Below are 17500 nucleotides of genomic sequence, written 5' to 3' on the forward strand. Positions count from 1 at the left end.
GTTCGGCTATACATGCAGTTACGTCAGGTCTAGTCCGACATGCTGGGGAATTCATAACATTTCCCGTAACACCCGACAGCCAAGAGCGGGCTAAGCAGGCGTTCTGGGAGAAGTATGGGTTCCCTGGCGTCCTTGGCGCTATAGACTGCACCCATATTCACATACGTGCCCCCCCAGTGTTTTACACAACATTGCCATGAATCATGGATGTGTAAATGAGGATAGATTAGAGGACTTTAGAAGACGTGAGGTTGAACTGCATGTGCCGATGGGTGCAATATTATTACCATGCATACATAACCTAGTGATTCAGTGAGGGTGAACCCAAAACATCGGAAAGTATGTTTTTGTGACTTTTATTTCAAATATGTTGCCACCAAAACCCTCCATCTCCCCTCTCTCTCTCACTCCACCCCATCATCTCCCCTCTCTCCACCCGGCCATCTCCCCCTCTCCTCTCTCTCTCCAACCCTCCATCTCCACCTCTCCATCTCCCCCTCCCCCCTCTCTCTCTCTACCCCTCAATCTCCCCTCTCTCTCTCCACCCCTCCATCTCCCCTCTCCTCTCTCTCCCTCCATCGTCCCTCTCTCTCCACCCCTCCATCTCCTCTCTCTCTCCCTCCACCCCTCCATCTCCCCTCTCTCTCTCCACCCCTCCATCTCCCCTCTCCTCTCTCTTCCCCCCTCCATCTCCCCTCTCCTCTCTCTCTACCCCTCCATCTCCCCCTCTCCTCTCTCTCCTCCTCTCCATCTCCCCCTAGCCTCTTTATCTCTATCCAACCCTCTGTCTCCATCTCTCCTCTCTCTCTCCCTCCACCCCTCCATCTCCCCTCTCTCTCTCTCTCCACCCCTCCATCTCCCCTCTCCTCTCTCTTCCCCCCTCCATCTCCCCTCTCCTCTCTCTCTACCCCTCCATCTCCCCCTCTCCTCTCTCTCCTCCTCTCCATCTCCCCCTAGCCTCTTTATCTCTATCCAACCCTCAGTCTCCATCTCCCCTCTCTCTCTCCCTCCACCCCTCCATCTCCCCCTCTCCCCCCTCCATCTCCCCCTCTCCTTTCTCTTTCCACCCCTCCATCTCCCCTCTCTCTCTCCCTCCACCCCTCCATCTCCCCCTCTCCCCCCTCCATCTCCCCCTCTCCTTTCTCTTTCCACCCCTCCATCTCCCCTCTCTCTCTCCCTCCACCCCTCCATCTCCCCCTCTCCTCTCTCTCCCTCCACCCCTCCATCTCCCCCTCTCCTCTCTCTCTCTCCACCCCTCCATCTCCCCCTCTCTCCTCTCTCTCTCTCCACCTCTCCTCTCTCTCTATCCACCTCTCCATCTCCCCCTCTCTCCTCTCTCTCCCTGCTGTAACTTGGGCTCTGGCAGTTGAGCTCAGTCATGTCATTAACAGGCTGGTGTGTCAAGAGATGAAGGGGTAGATCTGTGTGTGTGTATGTGTGTGTATGTGTGTGTGTGTGTGGAGCTATGACCGTCTACTAAAACACACAGATGTTAGCTTAGCTGTGGGACACGCTGGCAATGGGTTTTATTCACACACACACACACACACACACACACACACACACACACACACACCTTTGGGAATGGCTTGGCAGATAAGCCAGTGGAGATGGGGCATCTTGCTTTGGGGGAGTTCTGTGCAGTGTTTGTGTGTATGTGTGTGTTTGTTTGTGAGTGTGTGAGTGTGTGTGTGTGTGTGTGTGTGTGTGTGCGCGTGTGTGTGAGTGTGTGTGTGTGTGTGTGTGTGTGCGTGTGTAAAACCAATCGGGAGGGTTCTGTGCAGAGCTGCTGATCCTACAGTGGGGTGATTAGTTAAACAGAAATAAGCTACCTCTGACGCAGTCCAAATCAAGTGTGTGTGTCTGTGTGTGTGTGTCTGTGTTTGTGTGTGTGTGTGTGTGTGTGTGTGTGTGTGTGTGTATGTGTGTGTGTGTGTGTGTGTGTGATTTGTTAAACGGTCACCCCCGCTTAGCACAGATGCTCCAAACCAGTTAAAGTTCATGAGATAAGCTCCTGGTCACATGCTGTTTTTCAAGCGTGTTGTTTTCCTGGGTGCCCTGGCCATCTTCTTCTTCTTCAGTCAGGCTGGAGAAATAAATCTGGTGTCATATCAATTACTGCCGCTGCCCTGGAGTGGAAGTTATTTCACGCAGAAGCAGCTTACTGACACAGCCCCCGAGTATTTCAGGATCACACTTAAGACCACTCCTATTTCAGGAGCTGTCACACATAAAGCCTCACAAAAGGCTTATTGAAGCAGAATATATGTGTGTGTGTGTGTGTGTGTGAGTGTGTGTGTGTGTGTGTGTGTGTGTGTGTGTGTGTGTGTGTGTGTGTGTGTGTGTGTGTGTGTGTGTGTGTGTGTGTGTGTGTGTGTGTGTGTGTGTGTGTGTGTGTGTGTGTGTGTGTGTGTGTGTGTGTGTGATCCTGAGTCAGTGGAGTCAGGTTTCATTCTAAAGGCTCCCTTCACTTGCTAAACAAGCAGCCACGTGTGTGAGAAACCCACAGACACAGGTGCTTAAGAACCAACACTGGAGACGCCCTTGGGCCTGCAGCCTATGAAGATTGGCTGTGTTGGCTTTAGTAAGAGGTGATCCCTGATTGGCTGCCACTCATGAGAGGAGAGGCCTGATTAGTTTAGTTAGATGCCCCTTAGGTAAGAGGTGAGCCCTGATTGGCTGCCACTCATGAGAGGCGGGTCCTGATTGGTTGTGTTAGCTGCCCCTCATGTATGAGGTGAGCCCTGATTGGCTGTGTTGTGTTGCAGTGCTGGAGTGGGCCGGACGGGAGTGTTCATCACCCTGAGCATCGTGCTGGAGAGGATGAGATACGAGGGCGTGGTGGACATCTTCCAGACCGTCAAGATGCTCCGCACACAGAGACCAGCCATGGTGCAAACAGAGGTGAGTGGAACACACACACACACACACTTACTAACCTAAAGACAGGCACATCTGCTCACACACACACACACACACACAAACACACACTAACTAACTAACCTAAACACCAGCACACCTACTCACATATTTACACATACACACACAAACACACACTAACTAACCTAAACACAGGCACACCTACTCACACACACACACACACACACACGCACACACACACACACACACACACACACACACACACACACACACACACACACACTGTTACGCTCGTCTACACCCCTACTGGCTTTGCAGTGGCAGTGCAATGGCCTTTAGGTGGTGAATGGGTGTAATTTGATTGATTGACCACACCTGACAACCTGTGGATAAATGCCATGCTGTTTGCCTTCAGAGGAGGCTGGCATTCTCACCATGCATTGGAAGCTGGTCAACACCATGCGGTTGGTGCGGCTGTTTTGCAGTCACTATTTTATCCACTACTTTTAAGTAATATAGAAATAAACGTTATTTTCGTACAACTCTGTGGTCTGGCTCTTCATTTGTTGCGGCTCAAGAGCCGGGTCGTAACAAATTGGGGGCTTGTCCGAGATCTTTGAACCTTTTGTTGTGGAGACCAGACTGCAGAGTTTAGCATAGGGTAAGTTAATAGGCACTGTGTTGAGCAAACTCTCCTAGTTAGGGTGCTTCAGCTGGGTAGCTGTGCTGCCCTTCCATCGGAGCACTGGGTTATTATTTTGCTTTGTTGTTTTGTTTATTGTTTTTGGTGGTTATCCTGGGTGGGGGTACGCTTCGGAGCTAGGCAGTGGGCTATATCTGTGGTCTGCTGTCTACTCACAAGTTCAGCGTTCAAAGTCGCCTCGAGCCCGGTACACCACTGAAGACTAGAGAGGACACAGTCGAGGGACTTTACCTTGTTTTAGGGTTCCTAGAGGAACCCTTTTAAGGGGGGAGGTGTTACGCTCGTCTACACCCCTACTGGCTTTGCAGTGGCAGTGCAATGGCCTTTAGGTGGTGAATGGGTGTAATTTGATTGATTGACCACACCTGACAACCTGTGGATAAATGCCATGCTGTTTGCCTTCAGAGGAGGCTGGCATTCTCACCATGCATTGGAAGCTGGTGAACACCATGCGGTTGGTGCGGCTGTTTTGCACTCACTATTTTATCCACTACTTTTAAGTAATATAGAAATAAACGTTATTTTCGTACAACTCTGTGGTCTGGCTCTTCATTTGTTGCGGCTCAAGAGCCGGGTCGTAACACACACACACACACACACACTCACACTCACACTCACACTCACAAACACATCAGATCTGGCCCTGGTCCGGTTCCTGTCCAGGCTGTCATGTGAGCAGTGTTTGATGTGAAGCATCCTGAGCCCTGGTGTTAGTGAGCTCCATCAGAACACTCACACACACACACACTCTCTTTCACACACACACACACACACACACACACACACACACACACACACACACACACACACACACACACACACACACACACTGACACTCACACACACACTGACACTCACATATACACATACACGCACACACAAAAAACACACACACACACACACACACACACACACACACACACAGACACACACACACACACACACACACACACACACACACATACACACACACACACAGCCTCCTGAGCCCTGGTGTTAGTGAGCTCCATCAGAGCTTGTAGGGCTGCATTGATCAGCTTGCCAGTGGAGAACAGATCCATATTTATGTTAAAAGCAAAACGCCTCGCTGACATCAAACCTCTCTCAAGCACACACACACACACTTACTAACCTAAACACAAGCACACCTACTCACACTCACCAACACACTAAACACAAGCAAACTTACTCGCACACACACACACACACACTAACTAACCTAAACACAAGCACACCTACTCACACTCACTCACACACTTACTAACATAAACACAAGCACACCTACTCACACACACACACTAACTAACCTAAACACAAGCACACCTACTCACACTCACTCACACACTTACTAACCTAAACACAAGCGCACCTACTCACACACACACACACACACACACACACACACACACACACACACACACTAACTTAAACACAAGCACACCTCCTCACACACACACAAACACACACACTAACTACCCTATCTGTCTGCAGGTTGAGTACCAGTTTTGCTACCAGGCTGCTCTGGAGTACTCACACACATACACACACACACACACACACACACACACACACACACTAACTCTCTGCCTGTGTGTTCTCTGTACGCAGGATGAGTACCAGTTTTGCTACCAGGCTGCTCTGGAGTACACACACACACACACACACACACACACACACACACACACACACACACACACACACACACACACACACACACACACACACACACACTAACTCTCTGCCTGTGTGTTCTCTGTACGCAGGATGAGTACCAGTTCTGCTACCAGGCTGCTCTGGAGTACCTCGGCAGCTTCGACCACTATGCAACGTAAGAAGCCATCGCAGCCCCCCCCCCCCCCCCTCGACCGACTCCTGAGCCATACCAACCTACAACCACCACGACCCACGACACACACTAAACATCCAAAGGGGAAATGCTGAAGAAATACATCTCAAGTGTTGGATTAAAACAAAATAAGTAAAAAAAAAAGTAAAAATAAAACGTGAATCTTTTTAAACTCATTTCTAAACGGCCAATCAGATGGAAGAGCCTGATGCGGCAGCTTCAGACCAGAGGGAACTTCCTCTCTACCGACCAGATGGGAACCAAAAGACTACAGACTCGTGTTGTAGGGAGAAATTTATGTGTCGGACTGCTTCTTGTACCTCAAGTGTTCTGCTGTGAGGGCACTCAGTCGGCCGCTGACACCAGGACCGCTCCACTCACGTCTGAGCCTGAGCGGTTCTGGAGTCAGTCGTGGTCTGAGATATGATTCATCCTTTTTTGTGGACATCTGTTTCAAAAGTTACTGCATAAAAAACACTTATAAGACAGAGAAATGGTGAATGAAGGACACTGCCATCTGGAGATGCAGGAAGGAGCCTGTGGACACACACACACACACACACACACACACACACACACACACACACACACAGCCACATAGGACCCGAGGTAGGAGGCAGGCGTGGGACATGCTTGGGGACCGGTGGCATTACTCTCTTTAATGATGGACAGTGGGAGAGTACCCACACACACACACACACGCACACACACACACACACGAGCATGCAGGCACACACCTACTCACTCATGCATATATACATGCAAACGTATACACACATATGCATACATATGCACACACACACACACACACACACACACACACACACACACACACACACACACACACACACAAACGTACTTTCTACCAGCTGTCTACGAGAGGGACAGAGAAACCCTGTGTAGTTCCTAACACAAGATTAGTTCTGTTGTCAGTGAGCAACATCCCCTCACACATAGGACCCCCCCCCCCCCCCCCCCCACACACACACACACACACACAAACACAAACACACACACAGGCACACACACACCACCAGTGTTTGGAGCCGGGAGAATGTGAAGGCCGAGAAAAATCAATCTGTGTCCTAAGCCAGCTTGGAGACGAGCTCCTCACCCCAACCAGCAGCAGGGGAACTTCCAACAGAGGAACCTCCAGCAGAGGAACTTCAAACAGAGGAACCTGCCGTTTCTGCTCCTTAGGCCCTCTGACTGTCTTCAGTGACCAACCTCCATCGCCATTAGTTCTGACTTGTGTCTCATGTGAATGGACTTTGTGTGTGAGAGTTTTAGTTCTGCTTTTTATGCCAAACTTGCTGCTTTCTCCTTTTTGCTGTAAGTGTACAGAAAGATCCAGAAAAGGTTCAGAAGGATCCATCGGTACGAGTAGGGAGCCGGTCACCAGAAAAAAACTAATGAAATTGTGTGTGTGACTTTAACATCCGCTAACTGAGGCACCTCATGCATGTGTGTGTGTGTGTGTGAGAGAGAGAGAGAGAGAGAGAGAGAGACTTACACACAGCCAGACTGGGACATGGCTTTCACACCTCATGCGAGCGCATCCAACAGAAGCCCAATCAGTGTGTGTGTGTGTGTGTATGCGTGCCAGGTGGTGGACGTGCCACCTTCCCTCCCCCTCTCTCGGTGAACTGTTCTGTATGTGCACACGGACAGAGAGCTGAAAGGAGTTGTGCGTAGTCTGTCTTATTTCCTAAAAGCCTTACTGTTACTGCGCCATTACAGCCCCCACCCCCACAGCCCACAACTGTAAGCGTTCCTTTTATTAACCTAGAAGAGCTTTTTATTTGCCTTTGTTTAACAGATACTCCTACTCATAAAGGAAAAAGAATAAAGATGATAGCCAGAGAAAGAAAAGCTTACTTGTTCATATTATGTTGAAAGACATTCTATTTTTTCACTGTAGAGATGTTATGTAAAAGGGTTTGGTGTGTGTTTATGTGTGTGTGAGGACATATATACACATAGACACACACCAGCTTACATATTTAAGAGCAGAATATAAAAGATGTATCCAAATTTAGACTAGATTTTTTTTTATTTCATTTACATTTTTTTTCCAATTTTTGTTTCCATTCTTTTTTGTACCACTCATGAACATTTAATTGTTTGTATAAACAATGATGGGCGTGTTTTTATTGTTGTTTTTGTTGATAAATCTGAGGACACATGAGTGTCTCTGGGGAAGATGAAGAGCAGAGATCTGAGATCCTGCTGACTCTGGCAGAATCTCAGTGGTTGTAGGAGCTAGTGCTAGATTAGCTTTTTTTTTTTAAAGGAGATTACCTAATACAATCTGAGATTTAGGAAGATCTACAATGAAACTAATTATTTTATGAACTGACCAGAGTTTTTCAGCTGTACATTTAGTACAGAATGTGTTAACACACTTCCCTTTTCTTTTTTTAACATTCTCTTTCTTTTCAAAACACCTACCAATCATCCATTTGTTATATACCAACTATGATCCTGCATACCTGTAAATAAGCAAATATATATTCTATGTATTTGTATGATTTGACCCTCAAGAGTTCTGTCTCCAATCCAAAATGAGATGCTGAATGATAAAGCTGTCACTGAGTGTCTGTTTGAGTGCCCTCACCAACTACATCCCCCCCAGCCCCCATAGTAACACCCTATGTCTGTGTGTATGGTGACGGAAGGGGTTAACCATCTTTTCTTCTCTGATGGGCAGACTTACTCTGTGTTTTCATGGTATTCAACCCCTAAAACCGAAATTGGCATTTTGGCAGGCGCTCCTGTGCATTTGCCTCCTAGTGGTGTGCGTGTGCCCTGCAGGACCTCCCACCCCTCAGCGCCCCACCGTCTCTCCCCCCCCCCCCCCCCCCCCCCCCCGTTGGCTGTCCCTTACACTGTCTCACCGTTCCCATACTCCAGCTGTACAGAACCACTCCGTGCTGGTTTTCAGTTCAGCTCTGGTCTGTAGTGTCGTTGTTTTTTTTATGAGTTTATTTCCTCATGAAGGAGAGGTGTGATGTGTGACCCTGTGGGACTTGGGAACAACGGTGGGACATGTGACTGTCTCACTGACCCGACACATCCAATCAGAGAGGGTTTGTGAGCGCTCGTGCACCGTGTCATTCTTTGAGTCTGTGTGCGATTGGATGAGTGGACTACAGCAGCCACACTCATGATGCGTTCTGATTGACGGGGGACATGCAACTAAACAGAAACTAAAAAGAAGTATTCATTCAACAGCCAACAAAAAGACAAGAAGAACAGGAAAAAAAACAACACAAAAAGCAAGATAGTTTTTCTTTGTACGAGGGCCAAGTGCTATTGCTTTAAACTGTTACTTCATTAAACTGAAACAATAATTGGTTTAAAACCACTCTGTATGTAGATATGTTGACTTTGTATTAAAGAAATGTTGTCTGAAAACAGCTTTGTGATCACTATGCTTACAGACACACACACACACACACACACATACTATGTAAACTGTAATGTACTGCCAGTCAATCACACAATATCAGTGTGTTGCATACGCATACACATGCTGTGAGGGCTTACCCACATGCTTGCCTAATTACTGTAATTTTCATCAGCGTGTTGAGAGTGTGTGAAGTAACACAAACAGCCAGCCCCCGTGCTAATGAAAAACAAAAGCTCTTTTTTTTAAAAGCTGTTTAAAATGTCTCTCTAATTTAAATACAGCTCACACATTATAATTTCTTTAACAAGACACACTTTATGTATGGAGAAAATGTTTTTCGTATAAGGAAAAACCCTGTGTGTGTGGTGTCTGTGTATGTGTGTATGTGTTATTTTGCCACGTGGTAAGTGTTTGCTGTGGTGGTGAGTGTGTGTGTGTTTGCTGTGGTGAGTGTGTGTGTGTGAAGCTTTGTGTGTTGTCTTGAGTGTGAGTTTAATTTGATGTGCAGCAGGCGGGGGCTTGAGCTACAGCTGTTAAATGCCAGCACCGGCTCTGGACTGGCAGCTCGGTCTTACCCTATCACCTGCTGCTATTTACTCTCTTCAGCTCACACGCACACAATTACTTCCACACACAAACATACACTCAGGCATGCACACACACACACACTCAAACATACATACAAACATACACTCATGCGAACACACACACACACTCAAACATACATACAAACATACACTCAGGCATGCACACACACACACACACACACACACACACAAACATACACACACACACATACCTATCTATCTGTGATGAAGTAGGCCAACACTCAGCTGAGAGCAACAGTAGGTTAGAACCCTCCACACACAGACACACACGCACCTCCACACTCACACTCTCACACAGACACATGGGGCCAGTATGATACTGTCCTGCCCAGCCAGCAAATCCATCTGAGGCCAGCCAACCATGACTCTCTCTAATAAATGAGGGAGGGAGTGAGAGAGACAGAGGAGGAGGTAGTGAGAGAGAGAGGAATAAAGAGAGGGATAATAAGAATATAGGGTTAGAGAGAAAGGGGTGGAGATAGAACAGAAATAGATAGAGAGAGAGAAGGGGAATAGAGAGAGAGAGCAGAGGAGTAGAGAGAAAGAGCAGGGTAATAGAGAGAGAGCAGAGGAATAGAGAGCGAGAGAGCAGAGGAATAGAGAGCGAGAGAGCAGGGGAATAGAGAGAGAGCAGAGGAAAAGAGAGCCAGAGAGCAGGGGAATAGAGAGGGAGAGCAGGAGAATAGAGAGAGAGCAGAGGAATAGAGAGCGAGACAGCAGAGGAAAAGAGAGCCAGAGAGCAGGGGAATAGAGAGGGAGAGCAGGAGAATAGAGAGAGCAGAGGAATAGAGAGCGAGAGAGCAGAGGAATAGAGAGCGAGAGAGCAGGGGAATAGAGAGAGAGCAGAGGAAAAGAGAGCCAGAGAGCAGGGGAATAGAGAGGGAGAGCAGGAGAATAGAGAGAGAGCAGAGGAATAGAGAGCGAGACAGCAGAGGAAAAGAGAGCCAGAGAGCAGGGGAATAGAGAGGGAGAGCAGGAGAATAGAGAGCCAGAGAGCAGGGGAGGAAGAGGGATGGAGAGAGGAAAGCGGAGGCCATAATTACCCTGTGAATCTGGCTCCACTCATTAGAGGTCTGCTAAGCAGGCGATCAGAGCGATGTTGTGACGCAGCACCAAAAGCCACTGAAATGTCTGTAATAAATGCCAAAGCAATAAAGTGGATTATCCCCAGCCCCCGGCCCAAGCAGCGCAGGAAGCATGAATCAATGGCAGCAAGCCTCCCAGAACTAATATCCAGAAAAAGGCCATATTGTGTCGTTTCTGTGGGCTTTTAGGCGCGGGGGCATGAGAGGGTAAACAGGGTGTGGATGATTTCATCGGCGCGCCCTCAGAGAGGAGCCTCGGCCTCTAATGAGAATGAGCAGACAGCTACGAGGCTAGAGAGAGAAAAGGCAGAATGAGAGAAGAAGAGGAGAGAGAGATTCTGATTAGAGACAGAGAAGAGGGGAAAGAGGAGGGAGGAAAAGTGGGAGAAAGAGAGAGCAGAAGAGGGGAAGGAGGTGAGAGATATGATGAAGAGATAGTGAATAATAGAGGGAGAAATAATGGAGAGAGAGAGCAGGATGAGCCAGAGAGAATGAGAGCTCCTTTCTGACTCGGGCTCTAAGACCAGTGTGTGTGTGTGTGTCGCTCATTCAGCCCGAGAGTCACTGTTTGAAAATCCCATCAAAGGCCCCTCAGTGCAACCGCACACCAATGGGCTTGCCAAACACACGCACACACACATCCACACACACACACACACACACACACACAAACATACACGCGCGCACACACAGCTTTACCAGAATTCTACAGGAAAGGGGTGACTATGTGATCCATATTTACTTGCTATACGTTTGTTAGCTGCCTGACAGGGAGCTCAAGTGGACTTATGATACACACACACACACACACACACACACACACACTAACTAGTGGACTTTACTCGTTTCCACCAAAGAGAAATGAAGCCTGGCAGATTAGATATGACTTTATGTTGTCTAGGTATAACTTTGTGTTGTCTACATATGACTGTTATATATGTTGTCTAGGTATGACTTTGTGTTGTGTCACCAGAGGGGGGAAGGGTGTGTTGAGATTTCTGGAACACCACCCAGGGAAACGAATCCTGTTTACTCCCTTCAGCACCTGGACCTGTCAACATGACTCACAAAGAGAGGGTATGGGATGGTTGGATTCTTCCCAAGGTCCGTGCCAGACTAGCGCGCTCGGCCCAAGAGCTTTTGCCAAAGTCCGGTTGCTTGGACCATTGCAGGCTGCATCAAGATTTACCAGTTGTTTTAATACTGCTTTCATTTCACAGCTGTGACAGACAATGCTGAGGCTAATGGCACAGTGTCGTTTGCTGGCTATCACCAATGACAGCAGGTCAAGAAGACACTGATACTCCTGCGGTTACTCTTTAACTGGGGTTGCTGTCCAGGGATGTCGAAGGGGGAGGCGCAGGGGCTCGTCCTGTCTCGCAGAATGTCGGGAACGACGAACGGGCCGTGGAGTGTGACAAAATTGATAACGCCCCAGGACACCCCGACGAAAAGTCTAGGTTTGTATTTTTTCTTCCTAGTTGGACAGCTCCTACCCCGCGTTCCTTCATCACGACCAATAGGATCACAGAGTTATCGCGGTTTAGCGCTTGTCAAAGCGCCTGGAGACAATATGAATGTTTTGAGGCTATATAAACGAAACTGAATTGAATTGAAGTATGTAAACATGGCGTAGATAAATGCTGCTTTTGTGCCTGCCAGGTGGAACAACGAAACAGAGGAAAGGTTCGATGAGCAGTGGCTTCATAGCCTTATGGTATCATACTAATTGAAGAAATGTTCTAGCTTATTGTTGAAACACAAATTTAACGACATACATAACGATACAGGTTTCAAACAATTGATTTAGCCTGACATTGCCAGAGGCACATTCGTTACCTGAATATCTCCTTGAAGGACACAACTCGTACTGTCCTCCAGCATCACACGTAGCGCTTCTGTGGCCATGATTGACAGAATGTCTTTACCCTCCCCGACAATGACGCAAGGACGTGAACGATGATTGTTCGGGGTCCACCTTGGTATTACCAGTCTCCCGACCAAGACATGGCAAGAATCTATGGCACTAATCTGACATGGTGACCACTGTGGAAGACAAAACTATCCCGTAGTCTCATTCCGGCATAAACAACACGCAGCTTAAAGTACTCCGGCATAAGCAACACGCAGCTAAAAGTACACAGCATCGCCAAGGGATCATCCATCCTCACTGGGGCATACTGCCTATCTAATGCATGGATTTTGCCGGCGTGTTTGTGAATGCACTAACAAACAGTATTTGAAGTGTAAACTGCACTGAGCACGAAAAACTCTTAATGCTTAATAATCACGATATCTCTACCACAGAACACATAGAGGTACAATGCAAAGCTGGTATGTTGTGTTTAATGCTATATTAAATGTGGAATGATGTGTGCGTGTGTGTGTGTTCTCTGCACTAGCCCGGGGCCGAGGCCGTTTGTTTCTGTCTATCCGCTCCCGTGTGCAGTAGTGTTGTCGCTGTAAGTGGTTCTATAATAAAAGCGCTTTTCCCTGTTACTACACTGCCCCCTTGTGCTCACAAGAGACTCTACACTCACCGACACTGTCAGAACTAAACGGAACAGATTTTATTGAATCTGCTCTGCGTTCGGAGGGGGCGGCTCTGGGTTGAGAGAGCAGAGCTCCACTGCCGTAATTAGACAGAAAGCTCTGGATGTGCCAGGCCAGCCTCAACTCCCCCTGAACCCTGAGGGTGCTACAGCCAGCCCCACTCTTGAGGAGGACGGATGGAAGCGCAGCATCCAGGGGCCAGGGACAGGAAATGAGTTATCTCTGGGGCTGATCCGACCTGATGACCCTGGTCTAGGAATCAGAATCAGAATCTTTGTCTGTCCTCAAGCTCCTCCTCGGTGGAATGTTTACCATCAGGTCAACCTGACAGCCAATCTCCATGGGGATAACAGCTGGGTCCTGCACAACAGCATACTCTCTGGGGTGAGGTCCTGGTCTGGCCCTGATATGGCCCTGGTCTGGCCCTAGTCTGGCCCTGATATGTTCCTGTCTGGCCCTGGTCTGGCCAGCTGACATGAGAGCCAGCCGGCAGCTGGTGAGCTCCACCTGAGAGGACAAATGTTTACTAAAGACCCCTCAGTCTGTGGATCTGTCTCCCTCCGATTCCTGTACTTGGTAAAGGGTTTCTAGTGTGTGTGTGTGTGTGTGTGTGTGTGTGTGTGTGTGTGTGTGGTGTTCTGGTGTGTTTGCATGTTTTTGTGTTCTGGTGTGTGTGTACATGTGTGTGTGTGTACATGTGTGTGTGATATAAATCTGCGTCTCCACGCCAGCTGTGTGTTTTCCTCCCGATCGGCTCCCGTCATCAATCGTCATCTGGCGGCTCTAGTGTCGTCTGGCGGAGGGCAGCTCTAGCGGGGCTGATTGATCGCTTTGATTAAACATGGATCATGGAGCCAAACGGGTCGGGCCCCAGCACATCACACCAACCTGTACACACTAACACACAGGCACGCACACGCGCGCACACACACACACACACACACACACACACACACACACACACACACACACACACACACACATACACACTCTCTCTCTCACACACACACACTCTCTCTCTTTCTCTCTCTCTGTCTCTCACACAAACACTCTCACACACTAACACACAGGCTACACACACACACACACACACACACCAGTATGAGAGGAACGGCATAAACACATAGGCTGATCATGAGCTGCACCAGAGGTGGGATGAAACAAAGTGGGGTTATAGATATTAGAGTATATAAAATGATATATTATAATAATATAAATATATGACATGAAGTTTTCAGTCTATCATTCAATATAATTTCCAGTTTATATTTTATTTTAAGTTAGAGTGGTGTTATAGTCATCAAATTACTTTGCATAGGAATAGCCAGTAGAAATGTCCTTCAAAGGACAATTTAGAGCCTCAGAGTGCATTTTAGAGCCTGCACTTGAGTAAAGAGGTTGAATGAATACTTATACAGGCACACATGCACACGCACAAACACACACACAAAGGTTAAATAAGTATTTCTAGATTTACTGGAGACTTTTTCACTTGAGTAAGAGTGTGTGAATTATGAGTGTGTGACTTATGAGTGTGTGACTTATGAGATTGTGACTTCAGAGTGTGTCAGTGCGGTTACATGTGTCCAGTTTTCGAGCGTAGTCGGGTTTCAATCGAAGCTCCATTTCATGTAACTCCCCAAATCTAGATTTCCTGTGTCCGACTTAAATCAGACTTACACCCCCATATAAGTGATCGGATGTGGTTGTAAATCGGACAACGCGCGCTTGTAACTTTTTAAACCGGATTACAACTGGACAACAACAACTTTTGCGCATTAGCTGTAATGAAAACAGCGCCTACTATTGTAGTGGGATATGACATGCTTTCGGACAAGATCTGGATTTGTCACTGCCATGTACCATGAGATAACGCAGTTAACCCCCCATGGATAGAGAAGTCGGGCTGTGGCCGAAATCGGGTTTATGCCATCATGTAAACGTACTGTGTGACTTATGAGTGTGTGACTTATGAGTGTGTGATTAATGAGTGTGTGACTTGTGAGTGTGTGACTTATGAGTGTGTGAATGATGTCACCTCTGCGCTGGACCCCTGGCATCACACACAGCATTAGCATGCAAAAACAACTGACCCAGTCACCTCCAGATACACACACTTGACCCAGTCCACTATGATCAGCTGCTGTTCATTGCACACACACACGCACACACGCACGCATGGACACACACACACACACACACACACACACACACACACCCAAACACACCTGAACCAGTTAACTATGATCACATATGTTAGTTAAAGCCACCATGTCTTTTGCTTTTTTCTCATTTCAGGGTTAGACCCCTGCAGATTGATCCGTCGTCTGGAAATGTTTCCAGAACGTTCTTCATACTTCCCCCAGTGCGAAGGCAAGGTACACAAACACACACTCAGTAGGGCTGAGAGACTAAGCAGCCATACGGCCTCCTGTGCTTTAGTTAACAAAGAGCGAGTGATCACGGCAGCACCAAGAGAAACAGAGCCGGAACCCCTGCATTATGCATCCCATAATGCCACACAAAGCGCTGCTTACTGGGACAGGTCCATTTTAAAGCACTGCGCTAGTCACGCAAAGCGTCGCCATGGAGCAAAGGAAGGAAGGACGGAAGGAAGCTAACTGCACTCCAATATCCAGATTCATAATTCAGGTTTGTAAGATGTTTGTTTGTTTGCTTGTTTGTCTGTTTGTTGATGTTGGCGTGCGTCTCCGGCAGGCCTGTGCTCCAGCACACACACACTGACACACACATCAACGCACACAGATACACACACACACACATGTCCTCCGTGGGAACGTCTCTCTCTCTCACTGAACTCTTCATGAGCAATCTTCTGTGTAAGTGATGTTTTCAAGTGCACACACACACACACTCGCACCCTCCTGTGTGTTATTGACCACCTCTGGACGCCCGTTCACACACTCCCAGATAATCTCTGTATCACACACACCCATGTGGTCAGCAGATTCAGAGACACTAATGATCTGGGAAAAGTGTTGGTTTGAAGATCTGCATCTTACATCTAACTCAGACACATACATCCAGTACACTAACATACCTACAACACATACCATACGCAGGAAACACACACACACACACACACGCAAATATACAGTCATCAAAGTAACAGAGAGAGAGAAGGACTTGAAGAGACTAAAGAGACAGAAGCAGAGGTAGGGGCGGGGGGGACTAGAGAAGAAAAGAAAATGGAAAGAGAGAGAGAATGGAGGGAAGGGCAAGAGAGAGAGAGGGAGAGAGAAGGGGAGGGATAGGGGGAGATGGTGGGGAGAGAGGGAGGGAGAGAGAGATGGTGTGGAGAGAGAGAGAGAGAGAAAGAGAAAAGGAGAGAGAAAGCTGTAGAATAATAATCAGTTCAGAGTTCTGAGAGTTGACCATGGCCCTGGAAGGAGTTTTAATCCAGCCCAAAAGCAGACCGCCCCCTCTCTCCTCCTGCAGCAGACTATCCCTACACCACCCCACCCCCAGGCCCCGTTGATGATTCACGCCTCCCTCTCTGTAGAATTAGAAATGGTGCCTTGTCTTAGCAAGCCTGCAGAAAGTGTGTGTGTGTGTGTGTGTGTGTGTGTGTGTGTGTGTCTGAGCTTGCCTGCAGTGAGTGTGTGTGTGTGTGTGTTGTGTGTGTGTGTGTGTGTGTGTGTGTGTGTGTGTGTGTGTGTGTGTGTGTGTGTGTGTGTGTGTGTGTGTGTGTGTGTGTGTGTGTGTGTGTGTGTGTGTGTGTGTGTGTGTGAGCATGCCTGCAGTAAGTGTGTGTGTATGTGTGAGCATGCCTGCAGTAAGTGGTTTAATTATGCAACTATTTCTCTGTTTATTTTTTTATTTCCATTTTCCTCCAAAGGTTCCCTGGTTGCCGTTTCTTTACTCTTCTGTCCTTCTTTCCTGTTTGTTGCATCATACACTGAGGGATCAGTGCTTCCCAAGACATAAAAGTGTGTGTGTGAGTGTGCGTGAGTCTGCATATGTGTGTGTATATGTGTGTGTGTGTGTGTGAGTGTGTGTATGTGTGTGTGTGTGTGTGTGTGTGTGTGTGTGTGAGTGTGTGTGTGTGTGTGTGAGTCTGCATATTTGTGAGTGTGTGTGTGTTTGTGTATGTGTGTTTGTGTGTGTGTGTGTGTGTGTGTGTGAGGGGGGGGGGGGGGGGGTGTTTATAGGCACATACAGCACCCTGCTGCTGTTCTGTCAGTTTATGTAATGTGGAGTTAGACACACCAATCCTGCCTGTGAACCCATGGGAGAGTTCATACACAGGTGGTTGTGTAGTGCATGTGAGTGTGTGTGTGTGTGTGTGTGTGTGTGTGTGTGTGTGTGTGTGTGTGTGTGTGTGTGTGTGTGTGTGTGTGTGTGTGTGTCTTTGTGTGTGTGTGTGTGTGTGTGTGTGTGTGTGTGTGTGTG

At 47.8% G+C, this 17500-nt stretch overlaps 1 protein-coding gene across 13 annotated transcripts in view; it reads left to right on the forward strand.

Moving 5' to 3' along the window:
* The window catches only part of ptprsa (protein tyrosine phosphatase receptor type Sa), a 174421-nt gene extending 168033 nt beyond the window's left edge, over positions 1-6388 (forward strand). For all 13 annotated transcript variants that reach the window (XM_080832930.1, XM_080832936.1, XM_080832940.1 and 10 more), the window contains 2 exons: positions 2769-2904; positions 5347-6388. In XM_080832930.1, the coding sequence (XP_080689056.1) occupies positions 2769-2904; positions 5347-5415 (205 nt within the window). In that variant the 3' untranslated portion in view covers positions 5416-6388. The remainder of the gene's footprint in view (positions 1-2768; positions 2905-5346) is intronic.
* The last annotated feature ends 11112 nt before the right edge of the window (positions 6389-17500 follow it).

The sequence above is a fragment of the Sprattus sprattus genome (assembly GCF_963457725.1).
Source record: "Sprattus sprattus genome assembly, chromosome: 2".
NCBI lineage: Eukaryota > Metazoa > Chordata > Actinopteri > Clupeiformes > Clupeidae > Sprattus > Sprattus sprattus.